The sequence below is a fragment of the Glandiceps talaboti genome, chromosome 5, assembly GCF_964340395.1.
Source record: "Glandiceps talaboti chromosome 5, keGlaTala1.1, whole genome shotgun sequence".
Taxonomy (NCBI): Eukaryota; Metazoa; Hemichordata; class Enteropneusta; family Spengelidae; genus Glandiceps; species Glandiceps talaboti.
The window spans coordinates 24,590,953-24,615,248 of record NC_135553.1 but is presented as its reverse complement, the minus strand read 5'-3'; the positions used below and the strand labels follow the sequence as shown (position 1 = coordinate 24,615,248).

Here is a 24,296-nt window from a genome sequence, read left to right as displayed (position 1 = left end):
ATAACTCGAAGTCTCATAACTGAACTGTACGTCATTTTTTGCTTTTCCTATGATATGTCTGCTTGATAGTAGGTGCTATATCCTGGAACAGTGGATCCAGTAATCTTACCCCTCAAATAAAGTCCCAAAGAACTGTTGGTTGTTTCCCATATCTATGCAAAGTCTAAATTGTTCATTGTTACTGTGAAGTACACTCCTGTTAACTGCAAATTATGAAGTACACTTTTAATACATTTACTATCAAATTGATGGACAGGCTCATTTCACTATCACTTCTATGTACAAATCCACAACAAAAAATAATAATTCAAACAGTAGAGAAGAAAGACTGACAATAAAGTAAACCAAGCCTGTATCTTCATCTATATTAATTTGATAGGCACTTCTACATTGTGGTGTGGGGAAAATCTCAGTGGTATTAAGGCTGTATCACCTCATGTTTTTGTTGAAAAACCTGAGTTAATTTTTCCCATGTACATTGCACAAGAATATAGAGCCATATCATTTACAATGCACGACAATACACAACTGCCTGCAGCAGTGAATCTGGTCAGTCTTGTCATCAACTATCACGCCACTTTCTCATTTGATAACAACACTGTTCATACACAAAGAAGGTAAGTCCCGCAGAGACGGCTCCCTTGAGAGCACATGGTTTAAATCCTTTCATAAACCCCTGAAAGCCTTCCTCTCTCAGAATCTGTCTGAAGCAGTCAACCACACCATTGTATTTCTGTACTTTGCCAAAAGAAGTCCGTGCTTTCTCAAAACCTTGAACTTGTAATCGTTTCTTCACCACATCTAATGGCAGAATAATTATTTTGCTGCAAATTCCTGAGAAACTGCCACATACCAGACTTTCCATAGCACCTGCACAATACAAACATAAAACAGAAACAGTGGCGTATACTGTAGGTTATATTATTGAAGTCCACTGTCAATGATCATTCAAATTATTAATGATTTTTGAATCTTGAAATTAAGTCAACATTTCAAAGAAAACTTTTTAATTTTATAACTGCAGTAAGATAATGCTGAATTTATCGTTACTATGTTTACGTATAATAATGAAACCCAGAAATGTTATTTTCACCAATTCTGCATTGTGCGACCTCTCTAACATGGTTACATGAATTGGAAAATCCGACCTTGAAGAGGTATGTTGTGCACTTTGGTGAGTTATTCTGGGAAACAAATAAAGTTCAGAGCCAAGTACCTGTTTAACCATTGCCAAAACAATGCTGAGGCTTTTGTTTCAAGAGATGTTTAGCCCCTAAGCTTGTTTATTTCCCAGAATGCTGCAACAACTCAGTATACAGCATGCTTCCTCTAATCCACATTTGTAAATCTATTTTAGAGAGGCCAGGGGTTACAGAGTTGGTGTATTAAACTGTCCTAAACATAAAGAAAGTCAGCCTTGCCTTTGTTAAATCATATATACACGCACCAAAATCTTTTCAATTGTTTTTTGTTACAAAGTTCCTTAATAATCGTGCTGACAAGAAAACAGAGAAATCATCTACATTAAGAGACATACCTGTACCCTCTTTCATATTCTTCATGTAAAATTTATCCCAAATCATTTTGAAGAAGGCATAGAAACCAAATTGTAGTCCAGCATGAGGGAAAATCTCCATCAAAGTTGGTACCAGACCCTTGTAGAAACTTGTCACGCCTTCTTGTTTGTACATCTTCTTGACAGCATCGGGGACACTCTTGTACAACTATATACAGAACACAAAAGATAGGTGTAGAAATTGATATTCTGAATACCAGCGTGACTATGATACATGGAATAAAATTGGACTGTGTTATGTCAGTGATATGGTCAGGCACATATGGATACTGCATGCATACACACACAAATACACACACAAACTGCAGACACTCATACACATGCAGAGACACACAACAGACATACATACACACACACACACACACACACACACACACACAAACAAACACACAAATTAATGGAATCCAATCCTATAGCCCCATCTGGACTTGACTGTTTAGGGCTAAAAAAAGGAAGGACATCATAGGCCTCTTGACAAAAAGCTTTAATATCAGTCTAGTGATTCACTAACGCAACCTATCTATCCTGTCAGGTTGTCTAGTGATTCACTAACACAACCTATCTATCCTGTCAGGTTGTCTAGTGATTCACTAACACAACCTATCTATCCTGTCAGGTTGTCTAGTGATTCCCTAACACAACCTATCTATCCTGTCAGGTTGTCTAGTGATTCACTAACACAACCTATCTATCCCGTCAGGCTGTCTAGTGATTCACTAACACAACCTATCTATCCTGTCAGGTTGTCTAGTGATTCACTAACACAACCTATCTATCCTGTCAGGTTGTCTAGTGATTCACTAACACAACCTATCTATCCTGTCAGGTTGTCTAGTGATTCACTAACACAACCTATCTATCCTGTCAGGTTGTCTAGTGATTCACTAACACAACCTATCTATCCTGTCAGGTTGTCTAGTGATTCACTAACACAACCTATCTATCCTGTCAGGTTGTCTAGTGATTCACTAACACAACCTATCTATCCTGTCAGGTTGTCTAGTGATTCACTAACACAACCTATCTATCCTGTCAGGTTGTCTAGTGATTCACTAACACAATCTATATATCCTGTCAGGTTGTCTAGTGATTCACTAACACAACCTATATATCCTGTCAGGTTGTCTAGTGATTCACTAACACAACCTATCTATCCTGTCAGGTTGTCTAGTGATTCACTAACACAATCTATATATCCTGTCAGGTTGTCTAGTGATTCACTAACACAACCTATATATCCTGTCAGGTTGTCTAGTGATTCACTAACGCAATCTATCTATCCTGTCAGGTTGTCTAGTGATTCACTAACACAACCTATCTATCCTGTCAGGTTGTCTAGTGATTCACTAACACAACCTATCTATCCTGTCAGGTTGTCTAGTGATTCACTAACACAATCTATCTATCCTGTCAGGTTGTCTAGTGATTCACTAACACAACCTATCTATCCTGTCAGGTTGTCTAGTGATTCACTAACGCAACCTATCTATCCTGTCAGGTTGTCTAGTGATTCACTAACACAACCTATCTATCCTGTCAGGTTGTCTAGTGATTCACTAACACAATCTATCTATCCTGTCAGGTTGTCTAGTGATTCACTAACACAACCTATCTATCCTGTCAGGTTGTCTAGTGATTCACTAACACAACCTATCCTGTCCGGTTGTCTAGTGATTCACTAACACAACCTATCTATCCTGTCAGGTTGTCTAGTGATTCACTAACACAACCTATCTATCCTGTCAGGTTGTCTAGTGATTCACTAACACAACCTATCTATCCCGTCAGGCTGTCTAGTGATGCTGTAAATCTCATCAATCACACACATACCTTGGGTTCACTTTGTGCTATAAGTCGCGTTCTGACTACATCGAAAGGCTGTGAAGCTGTGCTTGCTAAACAGCCTGAAATACCTCCACACAGGAAATGATACACTGGCTTGTAGTGACCACTACTCCACTTCTCTGGTAATGCACTGTAACCAACTTGTGTTATCCATTCAAATGAAATAAACTAGAAAAAGAAAAAAGAAGAAAGAGAAAGACTTTATTGATGGACATCAATCCTACCCATGTCATTTTTGAATGAATCAGACAAGTTCTCTGGCACCATGCACAAGTCAAGTTATTGATGTCTGAACAGTAAATACAGAATTCCTATCCCTGTTTGTTCTACATCATGACATGGATCTATGTTATTGGTTCTGTGGTGCTCACATATGAAATTTGCCACCATTTCCCCCACTTTTTATTGAGTTAATCTTGCATGGGTGTATTTATATTGTTATTCTCCAACAGTTGTCATCATTCAGCTGGACAATACATGTGACATACAGCTTTCATCACTACTCGTCTCACTCATAGTGACAATGCCCCTTATGTCACTCATATTTTTTGCACCTGAATGAAGAGAAAAATTAGGAATAATATCTAATTGCACCATAACTTGGCAGTTTGAATGTTTGTTTTTTTGTTATCACCAATGTTTATCCAATCAGATCAAGTAATCAAGGTGATAGGTTATAAACTTTACATCAGGACAAAGGGGACCAATTTTTCTGTCATAGTTGATTAGATACCATTATCGCTAATAAACACACATTTCTGTAGTGGTTGATGCTTATCTCTTATATCTGAAACATTTTCCACATTGAATACATTCACTCACTATTCAGTACCTATCTAAAAAAATACTATAAACTGAAAGAGATGACACAATGGATTGCTTTGAACTGTCCAGTTTGCAAGAACCTGGCACACTGTGATAACAGTGGTGGACTGATGTACAAACTGTACATTGGTGATAGTATTGAACTATTTTGTGATTACCTGTGCACTGCCAAAGACAATACATAAAAATTGAGCTGGTACATGTCCTTTCCAGAATGCTGTTACTCCTTCTTCTTTAAAGATAGTTTGAGTAGCCTGTGTCACTCCATGGTACTTGGCTCTTTTACTGTACATAGACTCTACCTGAAGCTAAAATCAAAACAACAATATTATAAATTTCACATAGTTCTGTTCTTGATCTATATTTTTGTATCATTACACAATAGATTGTGATTTTTGTATGTCAAATTCTTTGTCCAAACATGCTCCTGCAGCATTTTTTTCAAAATGTAGTCTTCTCTTTCATGTGCATCAGAATCTGGGCAAACACCCTCAAATAATTATGGTGTGTACGTTCTTTACCTGAAATCGTATTTTGAGTACATCCAGTGGCTGGGCAAATACCCTCATCACCACGCCACTAATGGCACCAGCAGCTCCATACTGAAGGGATGACAGATGCACTTCCTTTGCTGAATCAAAGCCAACCATATCAGACCTGTCAAAGTTGCAAAAGATTAAAACAGTCGGGTAAGATCCACAGAGATTCACCAGCTTGGTTTCAAGATATATGCATTAAAGTCAGGTAAGGTTTTCTCAAGGTGAAATTAAACGTTATCTCTTCTTGTATTCATTCAAATAGACATACTCATTGATGTACCTATGAAGTATTTGTGTGTGGGAGAGAAAATGCATGACTTTTCCAAATGAAATGCCAAACTTTGCATGTTCACCTCTTGGTATGAATCAGTATGTACTTTGTCTATATCATTTGCTTTGATGCAATGTTCAAGATCACTATCCTAACTATTGTTATTTTAGTACAATCAGATATCTCATGAATTAACAGTGCTTTTGTTGAAAGTTAAACAAAGGATCTGTTCTGTGGGATGAGTCCAAACAGGCTGATTATAACTAAATTAGTTAACTGGAGCAAAATGAGTGAGGCATCCCACAGTCTAAAAGCCTTACTGCAGGTATCAATTACTTGTTGAAAAGTTTATATATATTTTCTGCCATTCTTGAAAGTCAGCAGTGAGTTCACCCAAATAATGCTGAATGTAATGTTAATTTAAAGAAAGAAAGAAAGCACCTCAGGACCAAGTTTTTAAAAAAATCAAAATAACTTGAATCACCTCTAACTATACCATAAGAAAACTTACTCCAGTTTCTTTTTTAAAAAATCATAGAAATTTGATTGTTCAACACTTGTTTCCAAGGAAATGATGAATCTAGTATCTACCCACAGATGTCACCCATTGTTTGGTGGACATTTTGAATATGTGGTGTGGGTAAATTTTGAGATCGCTCTGAGCTCTATTCAAAAATATTATGTGGTCAACCTTTATTTTTCATCTCAGTTTTAAGTGAGAATTAGTCAGGTTTCTTGAATAAAATAACAGCAAGATTTTACATATTTTATTTCCAAGACACATACTATATAGCACATACATGATGTAATATATTATCACCTCAAGGATAAAATTGATGGTCTAACTTACTTTTGATGGCAAAAATACTATTATTTCAGAAAAAAATGAATTCATGGTCATGGTTAGTCCTGCTTGCATGCGGAGTATGGGACGCAATACTGACTGTCCCCCAACACCAATGGAGTCCTGACTTACTCTGAATGCAAGCAGGACTAGGCCATGGTGTGTTATGTGTAAAGTCTGTAGTTAAAGTTAATGGTTCACTGTAGATAAAGTTAATGGTTCATAAATTTAAAAAAAAAAAATATTTGAAATGTGAAACCTGAAAAATTATTAACCTCAACTTGTAAGTAATTTTCAAGAAAAGTATAGCCAAATTACCTTCTTCCCCAAAGATTTGAACATTCTGGGCCAAACGTTTACAACGCTACAACTTACAAGATCTTATGATTAACATTTGATACATCACAACTTCACAAGCTGCACACCATGTCAACAGCATTTTTATTATTACATTTTTATATGCCAGGTGACATTTCCCAATATAACTTTAAATTTGTGCACCTTCAGTTTTACACTGAAACGACTAAACATTTCCCTCATTTATAAGAATATATGGACTATTTTATATGCCACATTCATTAAAAAATCCCCCAAAAGTGAGACCAAACAATCAAGGGAGGTGATGCAACATAACACCAATAACCGAAAAACAACCGTATAACGCTTACAACACTGTTGACTACCGTATACGGTATACCGTTCATTTTCGGTTTCAACCATCTATCTACTTGCTTAGATATCGTACAACATCTGGCAAATTTATTTTTTCAGCACTATTGATGCTTTAAAAAATATATATATATATTATCTGCCTGTCACTGCGGTTATAATTTACGCTACGTGACGTTGATACACTTTCGCTCGCGCACACTTGGCCAACAGACGAATCTCTCAGCACAGCATTCTCATATATACTTACTCGCAAAACTTGTCTGTAACTAATCCGCATTCTAATCACGAAAGATCGCCGGTAATCTAATGCGGTGCACATGGGATATACGTCTGATCAGCTGATTAAGGTTTTCAAGGTCAATGTAAACTTTCTAAGTTGTTCTTGTCGTCTGGTCTCGTTGAAAGGTTCGATGACTCATGTGACTCGTGTAATCTCGTGAACCTCTGTCAGGTCACATATGTTCATAACGAGGCTGGCAGACTGACCTCAGGGACACTTAGCTTTACAATAATCCTGAAAAGTCCTTATAACCGTATTACGGTATTCGTCAACACTGGTGTTTTACAATTAGGGAAATTGAATAAAAATTATTCACTAGGAGTTTACAATAAGTATTGTGAACTTAATAGCAGGTCCTGTGTTAAATCACCTCTGACAACCTTGTTCCATTGAGACTTAGTGTCAAACACTAACTAAGCTGGAGGTTCCAAAATCACTCGCCATTACAGCGCTGGTAATTTCGACACCACATGTGCACACGAAAAAAAAAGTAGAAACACCAAATAAATAGGATGGAAGAATACCAGGACGACAATTTAAGTGACAGGGGTGAAGAGGAGGAACCAGATTTCAATGATCCGGAGGATTTTGTCGATGATATTAGCGACGAAGGTGAGTGATCGAGTTATTGTAGCAAGTCAAGACTGAACCAACCAAACTTGTCCTCTTATTGATAGATCGGATAATGTGTATCAATCCATATGTCAAAACATATTTTATGAAATACCTCGAATACATTAATTATGCTTATAATTGACAGAAGTAGGAGAGCAAATCCTGTAAGTGTCCCAACTAATGAACAACCCCTTTAATAAATGAATATATTCACCGATATTTTCCTTTAGTAGTAGTAGTACTACCACCCTTTTCTCATTACACGGACCATGGAGGTATATTTTTATACCTCCATACACGGACATGCATAGAAATTAGAAGTTAAAACTAAAATCTTTAGCTGTAATATGTTGTCAGATGAAAAAGTTTAAGAATGTTAAATCCTTTGAAATTATTTTAATCAGTTTGGTTGCCATATTAACCATGATGAAGCGCGTTAGTACATTTCTTCATTGCAGTTTGAATTTATGGGTGAATGATGTGGGGTATCCCATAGTGGCAATAATTATAGCTTTGTTTTTATTTACAATACTTTTTTTATTCTTTTTTATATTTTATTTTGTGTGACTCACCATTTTTTGTTTTACTGTTTATTTTCTCACGGGGTTTGCAAAGAAAAACAAAGCTACAATGCTATTATAGTATTAACAAATCTGGCCAATCTAAAATCTCGACAATTATTTCCATGGTTTTCTCATAAAAATAGTCAATTCCCTATCTTCAATTATCACTTCAATACCAAAATTCACTATGTAAGTACTCGAGTCTGTTCATTCTCTGTTCAAAACGGCAATAAATACTTCGAACCACTACGTCAGAGTCCTTCTCTGCAGCCATTATGTCGTTCTAGTACATGGCGCATGTGCAGTATTAGTCAACACGTCTGCCAAATTTTAAAATGTTAGCTGAAACGTCGAGAATGTATGATTTCCACTTGAAATAACATTGAGGAAGCATTAATCTGATCAAGAGCGACACATTTATAGACTATGACGTAGGATATGCTTGACTTTCAAAGAGGTGAGGGATATTGTCTACAAAAAGACAGTTTGAATATGTGTTCAGGATTCTGAACACATTTTGGATAGGAGCTTACACACGATAAATCTGTAGCGGTTCTAGTGGAGGACCGAGAGCATAGTAAAACCACTACAGTATGGCATCTAGGTATCCCAGAAACCAGATAGCTAAGTCTCTGGGTACAATGTGGTGGGGTAATGAATGATGTACCCTTAAATCCAAAAAAAAAACCTATTCTTTCAAGCAGAATTCCTGCTTCCATCATTATATATGTACTATCCTCACAACTTTGTATAAAAAGAATAGTTATGATGAAAGTAACATTTTGATTCACATTAAACACCCTAACTTTAAATTAAAGGGTCCCAGTTTGTAATATTCTTTTTCTTGGTGGCTAATTTTGTTTCATATTGAAATACCCTTATGTTATGTTTTGAATTTTGTCTAGCAATAAGTATAGCTGTCACCATGTATCAAGATACAAATAAGAATAGCATTATGACAGAATTTTTTGGTTACCAAAAAATTCAAAAATTGACATCCTCAGTTGACTAGCCTGTACATTGTATGTGCATACTCTGAAAGTATATCATGCTATGTTGTCATTGAGTTGCTCCTTAAAAAGTTTGACTATATCTTTGTATTCTGTAAATTGACTTAAGTCAAACAAATTGTGGGCTAACGTACAGACTGTGCACCTTTAATGAAAGATATGTAAATTAAAATGTGGTTCCTTCTATGAACTTCAAATCAGAATTGCTGGGAGATCTTTTGAAGAAGAAACCCAAAGAAGCTGATGGCATTGATTCTGTGATAGTTGTTGATAATGTCCCACAAGTTGGACAAGAACGACTGGAGAAATTACAGAATGTCATCCGGAAAATTTTTTCCAAGCATGGAAAAATTATCACGGAACACTATCCTAAAGATGATGAGAAGACTAAAGGGTAGGATTTCATTTTTGTGAATTCTGTAAATTGTATTCTTTTATTTTATGATTGTCTCTTTGTTTAAAAAAAACCCAATCGCCTCAGCATTGTTTGGGCAAGGGTTAAAGAAGTGACTTTGTTTCCCAGAATGCCATGCCCCAGTATACAGCAGGGTACTTCTAAGCCAAGTTAGTCAGTTTGTATAACTCAATTTAGGAGAGGTTGTGTGATGCATGATTGGTGAAAATCACTTTTGTGGGGCCCATAAGCATAAAGGAATTTGGCTAAGATAACCTCATCTTTGTTCCCTTCTTATTTGTCTGTGGGATTGTGCACCGTCAACTGTGATCATTTCTTGAATTTATCTACTTATGTCATTTTCTTATGAAATATTATTTACCATTTTGACACAATCCATTGCCAGATCAATGCTGTAAAATCTGGGCTCAAAGTTAGATCTAAAAATATACCACATATTATCTATCTATATATATATATTATGTTTTCTCCCTTACAGATACATCTTCTTGGAGTACACTTCTCCAGCCAATGCATCAGAAGCAGTGAAACATCTGAATGGTTACAAGCTGGACAAACAACACACCTTTGCTGTTAATTTGTTCACAGATTTTGACAAGTGAGTCAATATTTGAAAGTTTATTGTTATTATCTGCATTAATATTCAGGTATGCTAAAGTGTACAAATTATGTACAATATGCTCAAATCTTAATTTGATGATGTTTTTTTTTTTCAGATATGCCAATGTATCTGATGAGTGGGAACCCCCCACAGAGCAGCCATACAAAGACCATGTAAGTACTAACGTATGAAGACTGAAAAAATGGCTTGTGTTATATTTGTATTGCTATCATAGCTGCAGACCGGAAATACTCAAGAAATAGTGTGAACGCTGCAAAAAATGAACAAACAACAACTTGCAAACTTGCAAACTTGCAAAAAGAGCTGGGGACTACAGCAGTAAAAGTACAGTTTGATTTCTGTTAGGGGGCCTGGTCCTATCCAGTGCCTGATATGCACCTTAGCTTGATGAGAAATATGTATACAGCATTTGATCACTAACAAAGGCCAGTCTTGCCAACAGGCCACATAAATCCACTGAAGCCAAGATTATACCAACACTGAAGTACAAAAGTCATGTAAACTCTGATTTTAAAGGCCAATGTTTCAATCCCAGGGTCTTCCTTTTGTGTCAGCTTATTAGTGGAGCCATATGAATTGAAAAGAGTCTTCCTTTTGTTCTGGACTAACTTTTTCCATAGCTCTGCTAGATAACTTTTCATATCTACATTTTAATCAAATTCCAAACTAGGCCTCAAACTCGGTTTATTTCTTGTGATGTAAACAACTCCATTTTGTGTAGTGGCTGTTGCAATGTATGACTAGAAGGCAATCAATAAATTTTGATATGTTATTTTTGTTTCCAGGGTAACAAGAAATGGTGGTTATTAGACCCTGACTGTAATGATCAATTCAGTGTCATTTACGATGGTGGTGAAAAAACAGGCATATCTTGGAATACCAGTTCAGGTCCCGTACCCATTGAAGAAAGAGCTGTAAGTTTCAAAATGTAGAGTTACAGAATTCAGAATGTCATTTTGAAATCATTACCTATAGATTGTTTGTTTGTTATCAACCATGGAGTGACATGTTCTGTGGTATGATGCTGCACTGCAAATACCAATTGTAGGTATACTGATGCAAATAATGTGACAGAACCCCATGACACGTGAATGCAAGTGTGGCATACTTGGGATATTTGTATGAGTGTTCTCTGCTGTCGTACTTTCATGGGTGTAGTGAGTGATAGTGCAGTAGGAAACACTGCAAGTACGAGTGCAAATACCTGTGAGTACTCACACTGGAACTCACGTGGCATTGGGTTCTGTTATTATTAAATATGATTATCTGAAACTGCAAATTTCCATAAAAATCATAAAAATCATACAATTTCATGTGTTGCAAACGGTTCCATACTCATTTGCGTATCATTTGCTTGCAGGTATGCAATAATGTTTTCAGTAGTGCAGGGAAAATACTACTAGTATGCACGTGTACCAGTGCAAGTAATCTCATGTAATAATTTTTGGTATGCACACTTTTAACCCTGTAGAGATGGACAGAAACCTATGTGAGATGGTCACCTAAAGGTACTTATCTTGCCACATTCCATCAACGAGGTATAGCTCTGTGGGCTGGTGAAAAGTTCAAACAAATTATGAGATTCAACCACCCTGGAGTACAGCTCATTGATTTCTCACCCTGTGAAAGGTAATGGATTTCAAATATCAGTGTATACGTATTTCTATGTATTTCTCACCCTGTGAAAGGTAATAGATTGTCTGTGTTTGTATTTCTATGCATTTCTCACCCTGTGAATGATAATGGGTTTCATGTCTGTGTTTGTATTTCCCTGTTTGAAATGGTGGGGGGGGGGGGGGGGGTTGCAAAGTGTTATTGATTGTCAAATTAGAGTGTTCGTGTATTTTCTCTTGTTTTTGGCAATGAGACAACAAATGTATGGAATCCGATATTTTAAAAAGTTTGAAGAGTTCAAATACAAAATTTCATTGCCTACAACTATTGTTGTGCTGTTTACAACTTGCATATTACAGTGGCAGTCTAAATTCATACAGTAATAGATTGCTGTACAATCCGTAATGGTTATGAGATATCAGACATTGCTATTCCATCTTGTGTGATACAATGTGAAAGTTTAATGTGTTTTCTGTGTCTGTTTTTAGCTACATTGTGACATTTAGTCCTATGGTTGACACCAAGGATGATCCACAGGCTATTATCATCTGGAATGTACTTACAGGAGCTAAGAAACGAGGCTTCCATTGTGAAAATGCTGCACATTGGCCAATATTCAAGTAAGTGTTAGCCATCCAATGTGTCATATTCCTTATTAGAAAAACAAAAGATTATGTAGTATGGCCACTAGGAGTGCTGTTCATAAGCAGTGTTTGGATCAGAAATGAGGGCCAAAGTAGGTATAAATACTAGCAGTCTTTATGAATTATCATTACTTGTTCGTGTCTCATAGCAAATATTTAACATTCTCAACTACCGATAGTCCAAAAAATTCAGCAAACTTCATTACAGATGACATAACTTTTAAAGTCTTTTATCTGAAATGGCAAATTTTCACTTGAAAGTTGAATAACTGTGCATATGTATGGAATGTTCATGCATTGATTTGCATACAAGAATACAGTTCTTTTCAGTTATTTGTGTCCTATGTACACCAAGTACCAGTTTTATGCAGGCAAGTATAGGGTGTGCATTTTCACATTTATAACTTTTTTGTTTTACTCAGATGGAGTTATGATGGCAAATACTTCTCACGGATGGGGCCAGATAGTCTTAGTACATATGAAACACCAGTAAGTATCCATTACAACACATAGTGGTGTATGTATCAAACACCAGTAAGTATCCACTACAACACATAGTGGTGTATGTATCAAACACCAGTAAGTATCCACTACAACACATAGTGGTATATGTATCAAACACCAGTAAGTATCCACTACAACACATAGTGGTGTATGTGTCAAACACCAGTAAGTATCCATTACAACACTTAGTGGTGTATGTATCAAACACCAGTAAGTATCCACCACAACACATAGTGGTGTATGTGTCAAACACCAGTAAGTATCCACTACAACACATAGTGGTGTATGTGTCAAACACCAGTAAGTATCCACTACAACACAATGGTGGTGTATGTATCAAACACCAGTAAGTATCCACTACAACACATAGTGGTGTATGTATCAAACACCAGTAAGTATCCACTACAACACATAGTGGTGTATGTGTCAAACACCAGTAAGTATCCACTACAACACATAGTGGTGTATGTGTCAAACACCAGTAAGTATCCACTACAACACATAGTGGTGTATGTGTCAAACACCAGTAAGTATCTACCACAACACATAGTGGTGTATGTGTCAAACACCAGTAAGTATCCACTACAACACAATGGTGGTGTATGTATCAAACACCAGTAAGTATCCACCACAACACATAGTGGTGTATGTATCAAACACCAGTAAGTATCCACTACAACACATAGTGGTGTATGTGTCAAACACCAGTAAGTATCTACCACAACACATAGTGGTGTATGTGTCAAACACCAGTAAGTATCCACTACAACACATAGTGGTGTATGTATCAAACACCAGTAAGTATCCACTACAACACATAGTGGTGTATGTGTCAAACACCAGTAAGTATCCACTACAACACATAGTGGTGTATGTGTCAAACACCAGTAAGTATCCACTACAACACAATGGTGGTGTATGTATCAAACACCAGTAAGTATCCACCACAACACATAGTGGTGTATGTATCAAACACCAGTAAGTATCCACTACAACACATAGTGGTGTATGTGTCAAACACCAGTAAGTATCCACTACAACACATAGTGGTGTATGTGTCAAACACCAGTAAGTATCCACTACAACACATAGTGGTGTATGTGTCAAACACCAGTAAGTATCTACCACAACACATAGTGGTGTATGTGTCAAACACCAGTAAGTATCCACTACAACACAATGGTGGTGTATGTATCAAACACCAGTAAGTATCCACCACAACACATAGTGGTGTATGTATCAAACACCAGTAAGTATCCACTACAACACATAGTGGTGTATGTGTCAAACACCAGTAAGTATCTACCACAACACATAGTGGTGTATGTGTCAAACACCAGTAAGTATCCACTACAACACATAGTGGTGTATGTATCAAACACCAGTAAGTATCCACTACAACACATAGTGGTGTATGTGTCAAATACCAGTAAGTATCCACTACAACACATAGTGGTGTATGTGTCAAACACCAGTAAGTATCCACTACAACACATAGTGGTGTATGTATCAAACACCAGTAAGTATCCACTACAACACATAGTGGTGTATGTATCAAACACCAGTAAGTATCCACTACAACACATAGTGGTGTATGTATCAAACACCAGTAAGTATCCACTACAACACATAGTGGTGTATGTATCAAACACCAGTAAGTATCCACTACAACACATAGTGGTGTATGTATCAAACACCAGTAAGTATCCACTACAACACAATGGTGGTGTATGTATCAAACACCAGTAAGTATCCACTACAACACATAGTGGTGTATGTATCAAACACCAGTAAGTATCCATTACAACACATAGTGGTGTATGTATCAAACACCAGTAAGTATCCACAACAACACTTAGTGGTGTATGTATCAAATACCAGTAAGTATCTACCACAACACATAGTGGTGTATGTATCAAACACCAGTAAGTATCCACAACAACACTTAGTGGTGTATGTATCAAACACCAGTAAGTATCCACTACAACACATAGTGGTGTATGTATCAAACACCAGTAAGTATCCATTACAACACATAGTGGTGTATGTATCAAACACCAGTAAGTATCCACAACAACACTTAGTGGTGTATGTATCAAATACCAGTAAGTATCCACTACAACACATAGTGGTGTATGTATCAAACACCAGTAAGTATCCACAACAACACTTAGTGGTGTATGTATCAAACACCAGTAAGTATCCACTACAACACATAGTGGTGTATGTATCAAACACCAGTAAGTATCCATTACAACACATAGTGGTGTATGTGTCAAACACCAGTAAGTATCCACCACAACACATAGTGGTGTATGTATCAAACACCAGTAAGTATCCACTACAACACATAGTGGTGTATGTATCAAACACCAGTAAGTATCCACTACAACACATAGTGGTGTATGTATCAAACACCAGTAAGTATCCACTACAACACATAGTGGTGTATGTATCAAACACCAGTAACTATCCACTACAGCACATAGTGGTGTATGTATCAAACACCAGTAAGTATCCACTGCAACACATAGTGGTGTATGTATCAAACACCAGTAAGTATCCACTACAACACTTAGTGGTGTATGTGTCAAACACCAGTAAGTATCCACTACAACACATAGTGGTGTATGTATCAAACACCAGTAAGTATCCACTACAACACATAGTGGTGTATGTATCAAACACCAGTAAGTATCCATTACAACACATAGTGGTGTATGTATCAAACACATAGTGGTGTATGTATCAAACACCAGTAAGTATCCATTACAACACTTAGTGGTGTATGTATCAAACACATAATGGTGTATGTACTTTATATCATGTCATCTTTATTTTTCAGTCATTTGGTCTTTTAGAAAAGAAAAGTATAAAGATCGAAGAAATTAAGTAAGTACAAGATGTGTTTATATTTGTTTATTGTGTACGATTTGGTTATCTTAGTTACTACTTGTTAAAGGCCAAAGATTCAATACCAGGTCTTTAAAATCCAATGTTTGAATCCCATGGTTTTGGATTAGTATTAGTAATATCTTATCTGGATTAGATATGGTAATTCTTTACAGATCTACTAGACAACTATCATTCACACCTAAATCTTAATATGACATTTGTCGTTTAAGTCTGCATGTATATAGTGACATTGTCAAATCAAAACAATAAAAATCTGTAATGTTATTTCGTTTGAATGTATTTTAATGTGCTTACACTATAGCCTATAGGCCGACAAACATTTTGACCATTTAAGCAGACACCGAATGTGGAACAAATTGAAAATGATGCTGTTGCATACATGCAAACATAACACAATAGTTTAGTGCATGCGTAAGTATGTCATCAATGGTTTCAGCGTTTTTTAATTGTTCCTTCTTCGGTCGTTTGTGTGATGCATATTTGAATCTCCATTTTCATACTTAGACATGTTTTTGAAGGAAAACAAGACTCTTTTTGAAGGAAAACAATCTGCATTCAGCATTTTCAAAATGTTGCATTGTCATGTGTGTTTCTGACATCTCTGTAAATGGAAGATGCAAACACAACAAAATAAATGCATTTTCATTTCAAAATGACATTGTGTAAATAGGGCCAAAGATTAGTGTATGATAGCATGTACTTCTTTCCTCAAGTCGTAGACTTAGTCATGGTGACCAAGAATGGATTATGAAGTGAATTTGTTGACCCCCAACCCCCCTCACTCATTATAATCACAATGTGCCCCTCCAGTATGACCGTCATTATTTTTCTTGAAGGGATTTCTCATGGTCACCTAGTGATTACGTCATTGCATATTGGACCCCAGAGCGTAACGATATACCAGCCCGTGTCACACTCCTAGAAATACCTTCCAGAAAAGAAATCCGTGTGAAAAATCTGTTTAATGTTGGGGAATGTAAAATGCATTGGCAGAACAAGGGAGAGTTTTTGTGTGTCAAAGTAGATCGATTCACAAAGAGTAAGAAGGTAAGAATGTGACTTGTTAGCCACTCACTGTGAACTTGGCTTTGTTGTATGAACCTATTAAGTGTGCTAAATGTAAATTTAGACCAGGCATTTATTGTATGTACCTAGATTTACTCTTAAAACATAATATTAGTTAAATCTGATAATATTCTCCTTAACGTTACTGAACGAGAGCACTTTCTGACACAGTTTCATAGAGATTTTATCATTCCATTGATACTGTTGCATAGTTCAGTATGATTTGTGTAAGCAATATACCATAGTCTGGTTATCAGAAAGACAAAAGATTGTGTAGTTTGGCCACTAGGGGTGCTGTTCGGAGGCAGCCTTTGGCCGAGAAGTGAGGGCCAAGATATTTGAGTACCATAGCCTTTGAAAATTCATCATGTCCTAGTGTTTTATATTGGTTACATTTTCAACCAGTTAAAGTATTCTGAGATCACGCAAATTTTAGAACTCAAATTGTGTTAACAACATTTTGTTGACAGCTTCATGTACTGCCATGTGATTTTAACCCTTATTTTCTCTCATCTGAGGCACTCATTTGTGACGCTTGTTTCATACATGGCTGCTCAGTGGGTTAACCAAAATATACCAAATTTCTGCACACTGGGCATCTGAATAAGTGTAGGTTATGGATGAAAATTTAAAAATCGTGCCAGAAGCAATAGCAATATTGACGGCATTTATATAGCAAGCATACTAGATAACATGAATACGTAACTGTGACAACAGCATTATTATCAAAATAGGGAGAGACAAATATTGGTATTACAATTTGTAGGATGCTCATTTATTCTGTTTCTTTGTGTTTCATTTACCAGGCTATGTTCTGTAACTTTGAAATATTCCGTATGAGGGAAAAACAGATTCCTGTGGAACAAGTTGAAATAAAGGAAGGCATACTGGCATTTGCATGGGAGCCGAATGGTTCAAAGTTTGCCGTTCTTCACGGAGAAAACCCTCGCATATCAGCCAGTTTTTATCATGTGACAAAGGGCAAAGTTGAACAGCTGAGTAAGTATAATCTTTGTTGGAATGTGAGGTAATGAACATCTTGTCATAATGTCTGTTGTGACTATCATAGAGCATGATATCCAAAAAAATATTGAAGAATAACATAATTATGGCAACAGCAGTAATATCATAGAAACATTTGGGAAAGTAATGGCACTTTTGAATGTTTTCAAACACAGCAAAACCAGTGATGTAGACACGCGTTGTTGTGACATAGACACATGTTGTGATGATGTAGAACAACCAGAGTGCAAATTCTGTATGTTTTTTGTTCATCTTGGCTTGTGAATGGTATAAGATATACTATTTGACAACAAATAACTCATCATTGATGACAATGCTTGTTGACTGAATCTTTCATTTCGTCTCCATTTTGACAGAGGTGATGGATAAAAAGATGGCAAATCACATCTTTTGGGCTCCTTCCGGACAGTTTGTAGTACTTGCTGGTCTAAAGAAGTAAGTAATCATGATTTGTTTATAAAAATATTATCAGCTTTCTCGCTGGATGATATAACAAGGGTGCTAAGCTTACTTGTAAACTCTGATCACCCTCTCACTGGATGATATAACAAGGGTGCTAAGCTTACTTGTAAACTCTGATCACCCTCTTGCTTGATGTATTAAAAGTCATACTCCCCACTTCTTCATTTTCTGCATAAATACTATCAAAGCAGCTAACAGATACAAGACACCCTCTCTCTTCATGGATTGCAGCCAGAGTTACAAGATATTGCTGAGCCCTCTTGTGAAAATGTTCAAAGGAGAACACTGATTATTTCAGAGGTGTTTGGACATTTCTATCATTTACATATTTCATGACTTTGCTCAGTATAGCACAATAAAAGTTTTCATTTGAGTTCAGAATTTGGAATGACTATGAGTTCAGTGGAAGAATCTTTACTTTGAATAACTGCAAAGAGAACATAGACATTATGATTTTAGAAGGCAGTGGTTTGACAATTTCGTAAATATTTGAAATGAGGAATTGTGCAGGATTGATTCATCCTGAGAGCTATTACATGGTAAAGTATTCATATCTGGAAATCTGTCATGTTTTCAATATGACCTACACATGTCATGACTTCATGGCTGAAATGGTTTGTGTGAAATCTTATGGGTTTATTCACTGTGTTGCAGTATGAGTGGTGCCATGGAGTTTATTGACACAGCTGACTTTACAGTCATGAACACTGCTGAGCATTTCATGGCAACTGACGTAGAATGGGATCCGACTGGTAGATATATCATTTCAGGAGTCAGTTGGTGGGGACACAAGGTTCGTAGTCATACCTTTCATTTCAAATCATTAGATTTTATTCCCCAGTATTTTTCTTTATTCAACCAAGGAAAGTATGAATGACCTTAGGGGTTTTGTCACTACTTGTCCATATGGACCCTTCCTTTGAAAAAGAAGTCCTTTAGGCCAAAAAAAGGAGAATTGTTTCTGGTCAGCACATGCATCACTTAAATACCCTCACATTGGTCCTTTTTTTCGTGTTTGTCCAGCTCATGTAGTCTGCAGATCTAGGGGAGAAACACAAAAATAATCCTCCCTACTTCAGTGAAGACAACTGCACAGCCAATCATGTACAAGCAAATGACATCTGCCCCATATACACACTTGCTCTAAAGTACTAAATAAAAGAACAGTAACTACCATAAATAGTAGATCGAGTGACTGGTTGAGAATAAAAAAAAATTTACCCCATAGCACCACTTTAGACAAACTGTCCTGACCAGAAACAGTTCTTTTTCTTTTTAGTGTAAATTTGAAACCCTGCGATGACTACATTTTGATGTTGTTCATTACTTTTAACTTAGGTCGACAATGCTTACTGGATATGGAACTTCCAGGGAAGAATTCTCCACAAGCAAACCATGGATAGATTTTGTCAGTTGCTATGGCGACCAAGACCTCCAACTCTCCTATCGGTCAAACAACTGAAGGTAAGAGAGAATGTCTTTGATAAGTATTTGTGAGAAAGTCATAGTCAAGGATTTCAATTCCAGGTTGTTGCATTCATGTTATCTTATCAGTAGAGCGATAATAATAACATAGAATCACTTTTTATTGTTCAGACCAATTTTTTGTGCAGTACTGGGAGTACAACCAGACAACTGTTTTTCACACCTGAATTTTAATCCTAGTCAAAGTTAGATTTGTAATAAATCCAAAGAAATGAAGACATGTAGAATTTGCATATGAATGTTGTGTTCTGTCCAAGTCAAAATCTTTCTGAAATTTATATTTTAGGTATATATCCTTCTTCATCAGCTCTCTGCTTCATACTCATTAGCAAATATGAAATATGTGAAATGAAGTAAAACAGATAACAATAATTTGTACAAGAATGAATACTGTGGGTTCATATTTAGTAATGAAATCTCTACTCACAGTCAATAAGTTTCTGATGATGCTGATGAGACATCAGTGAAATTTGGGATTTGCTTTGTAGAAATGTCATTCGTAAAAATGATATTGTAGTTGTTATCCTCCTCCCCCATTCCTGTGTCTACCCCCATATTATCAGATGCAAGGTATCTTTTGAGACTTTGACCTTGACTGTCAGGGTTAATTTTCAAAATCAAGCCAATTTTTTTCTTTCAACAGATCTAAACAAAATCACCAGATGTACCAAATTTATTTGAATACCTTGTAAACAGAAATGATATTTTGTCATTTTGAAACGAACTAATTTTCATGATGATCGTTGTTGTTGTTGTTGTTGTTGTTGTTGTTGTTGTTGTTGTTGTTGTCAATATAAACTGTAAAATGTTACTGCAATAAGTCAATGTTGTCCGATAAAATCTAACGTCATGTTGTTCTTGTCTATTCTCCAGGATATCAAGAAGAACATGAAGAATTATTCTAAACAGTTTGAAGTAAAGGACAGAATGAGTCAGTCTAAGGCATCTAAGGTAGGGATGTCATACCACAATATAGTGTCTCAGTGAACAATTCATCACCGAATATTTAGAGAATCGCAGTTCTAGCAGAGCATGGAACTAAAAGTGTGAAAGTAGAATACATGACTTTTTTGACAGCACTGAATGATTTTGACTGTTTTGAACTTTCTTGACATATTAGCGTTAAAAAATGTGAATTGTGTGTTGTGATTAGAATGATTGTTGTCATGGTGATACTTGATTGTACTTGATAATATATACCAGGTAGGTTGTCATGAAGTAGTATGGAAAGTCTGACATCATGGTCATTTCAACATCTCTTATCTTATCATTATGTTGTCCTGTCAGTGTAGAAAGGTCTTATCTGCTATGCAATTGTATAGGCAGATACAACCTTACTGCACTGATGTGATGTTTGATTGGCTGCAACCAGAACTGATTACAGTGTGCTGGGAATAGCTCTACTTCAGTACAGATGTGAATGCTGGCAGATGGCACAGCACAACATGTTGTATATCTTAAGACTAGACTAAATTTTGCTCTCAGTTCAATTTCCGAATTTTAGTGTCAATTTTTATTTTGTATATTAACCCTTTGAACCCTAAAGGCCGGTATACCGGCCTATTGGAAGTTGACTTTATATCCGAAAGGCCGGTATACCGGCCGTATCGCCTAGCAATATAACAGCCAATCAAACAGCCCGTTACTACACGTGTTTGGCATCCAAACATAGTGATGACGTACAGTGCCGCCATTGTTAACGTCGCTGTGTATTACTTTATCGGACCTCGCTCTTCAAAAATGCCTCGTAGATGTATTACAAATGCTCAATTGCTGCAAGATGTGTTGAGTTCGGATGAGGAAAATGTGCACGGTAACAATTATGGCCATGATAGTGATTTATCAAGTGAGCATTCTAGTGTAAACGGCGATTTCTGCCACGTTGATTCAGCTACTTCAAATGTTTCAGACGATGATAATTTAGACCTAGCACCTGTTGGCAGAGGGTGTGGCAGAGGGAGGGGGTCGTGGTAGGGGAGGTGGGCGTGGCAGGGGGTGTGGCAATGGAAGGGGACATACTGGAGCTAAAAGGAGAACATTTTTCCCTCCCCTATAGGTTGGACAGTCAGTTTTTATCATTTATTTATCATTTATTCATGTTTACACCTAAAAAAATATATACGGGCAGACAAATATGATTTCAGAAAGAATATGATATTTCGGAACAGTTACCCTGGGGAGCTCAGGGTATACGTCACGTTACGCTGGGGAGCTTAGGGTTCAAAGGGTTAAGCATAATTTTTTTTAATGTTGAATCAAGTAAGACATTGATCATTAACTTTTGAAGCAAAAGAGTTAAAATTACTTTTGCAGAGAGCCAAGTCAGAAAATAGAGAGAAATTTAAGACATAACAGAGACACTTGTTGCATATCAATGATGTATTAAATGTCTTTCTATTTCCCTTTCCAGGAATTAGTTGACAAAAGACGGCAAATGATGGATAATTTCCGTGCATATTTGGAAAAATGCAGGACAGTGTACGATGGGAATAAAGAGGAACGACTTTCTCTGCGTGGAGGTAGGTGATATTTTCTTAGAGATGACGACAAATGCACCCTAATTCTTGGTCATAGAATTTCATCAATTTCAGTGGCAAGATTTTTAAATTTGGGATTTTGTGTGTTTCACATCACATAGCATTCCATACCTTAGTCTAGCTGCTAGACCGTTGAGCTATTTTCCACCTACTTAAAAACAACCAAAGGTTGCATAGTGCTGAAGGTGTTGTTGAAGGCGTTAGACTGTGGCACTGTCATCACCATCACATCACTCTATCATGTGACCTGCATGATAGTTTGACTGAATGGTCACCATATTTGTATTTGTCATAAAATTTAAGTTATGATTTAGTAGAAATGTTGGGGATTGTTGGTGGAATTGTAAGCCAAATTATTCAGAACTGTGGCATAATTTGAAAATAACCCATTTTTTCTTGGCAAATGTAGCGTTACGTCTTCTGTTTTAGGATGTCATGAATTTCATTTACACTCATTTCCTTGACTGTTTCTTTTAGTGCGTTGCATTTGGTAAAAATGATGAAAAGTTTTACCTTCATTTTCTGTAAACTTGGGCATCTTATGACTTCTCTTTCAAAAATGACTGAAAAGTGTGTTACCAGTATATATCATATTGAAAGCCTTCTGTCTACCCCAACTCATACTAGTGCTCTATTACACCACTAGAGGGCAGTATTGAAATGAAATCCCCTCACAGCTGAACTGCCTTTAAAATGTTGTGATATATCTCTTGACAGGTATTGACACGGATGAGTTTGACAGCCACATAGAAGACTGGGATGAAGAAGTGATAGAATTCTTTGTCAAAGAAGAGATTATTGAGATTAATGACAATGAATAATATAGTAACACTGACCGTTCTAAGCCATCAGTGGTCTGATTGTAACACTGACCATTCTAAGCCATCAGTGGTCTGAATTCTACATCACACAGATATTTTCCCTACGGCCATTCTAAAACATCGACAGTCTGAGGTTTACATCACACAGAATGTTTTCCTTTTCAAAGATTGACAGCAGTCATTATTGTCAAGTTTACATTCATCCATGCCTAAATAAATAACACTTATGTTGAATATATGAAGCTTTGTTCTAAAGTGTGGTCATAAAAAGTTATTAACTACACAAAAATTATAACTCTTCAGATCTTTACACAACACAATTCAAGATCTGCAGGTTCTCTATTTCATCCTCATGTTTATATACAATATTTCCATGCCAACATTCATGCTTTCCTACCTGTAAATGATACAAAATAAAGCCTGCAATATTTGACTCCAAGTGTCAAAATAGACCATGTCATAGCATGTCATGTCATGTTGAACAACAGTGACATACTGTATGATTAGATTTCTACACTTTTGAAGCATCTTGTAATGTCTGCAATTCTATGCAGTATATTGGTCTTATTAAAGAAGTGTCAGTACACGTGAAATGAATGTGTTATTTTGCATTTTTGTACTTTTTCGTGTATTATGGTACTTAAGGTCTGGCATTTCAGAGATAAATAATCATTTTAGCCTCAGACCACTAGATACCACAGGGTAAAGGATGGATCAATTTTGTTCTCTTGATTTTCCTGATTTCTAATATTTTCTCTATATTTCAAATAAAGTTTTAAATATTGTTTCCTCTCACTGTTTTTCCCTATTTCATAACGTCATCAGTGTCTTATCAGAGTTTACCAGTTTTGCATTAATTATTAGATTGCTAATCCTAGAACAAACTCACAGGCTAATTGCCCAATTAACACATTGTGCAGTGAGTGTAAACATCTACTGATCCAACCATAGACCTACATGTGTAGGGTCTATGATCCGACTAATGGAAGTACATGTGTAAATAATATTAACGGAAAATACAAGAACAAAATTGGTTATTCATCCTTTACCCTGTGTAGATACCTGCTTGTGGTGTTGCCATCTTACAATCAGGGACGTTGACATATTCTTTTCTGGTCACCGATAACTCTGGAAATATACACTATGAG

At 36.4% G+C, this 24,296-nt stretch overlaps 2 protein-coding genes across 2 annotated transcripts; one reads left to right on the top strand and one right to left on the bottom strand.

The window, feature by feature from the left end:
• Nucleotides 1-562: 562 nt before the first annotated feature.
• LOC144435529 (mitochondrial thiamine pyrophosphate carrier-like) lies at nt 563-6,958 on the bottom strand. Its single transcript, XM_078124120.1, has 6 exons — nt 6,820-6,958; nt 4,768-4,903; nt 4,405-4,554; nt 3,407-3,589; nt 1,538-1,724; nt 563-870 (listed from the first exon to the last, which is right to left on the bottom strand). Exons 2-6 carry the CDS (start codon nt 4,894-4,896, stop codon nt 563-565), a joined length of 957 nt encoding a protein of 318 aa, XP_077980246.1. The 5' UTR covers nt 4,897-4,903; nt 6,820-6,958.
• A 337-nt stretch (nt 6,959-7,295) lies between these two features.
• LOC144434933 (eukaryotic translation initiation factor 3 subunit B-like) lies at nt 7,296-23,785 on the top strand. The gene is made up of 17 exons (XM_078123461.1): nt 7,296-7,464; nt 9,242-9,434; nt 9,934-10,053; nt 10,172-10,229; nt 10,863-10,991; nt 11,549-11,706; nt 12,180-12,311; nt 12,758-12,824; nt 15,685-15,731; nt 16,592-16,802; nt 17,627-17,819; nt 18,200-18,278; nt 18,960-19,098; nt 19,644-19,769; nt 20,664-20,741; nt 22,201-22,309; nt 23,045-23,785. Exons 1-17 carry the CDS (start codon nt 7,365-7,367, stop codon nt 23,146-23,148), a joined length of 2,043 nt encoding a protein of 680 aa, XP_077979587.1. The 5' UTR covers nt 7,296-7,364; the 3' UTR covers nt 23,149-23,785.
• Nucleotides 23,786-24,296: the final 511 nt, after the last annotated feature.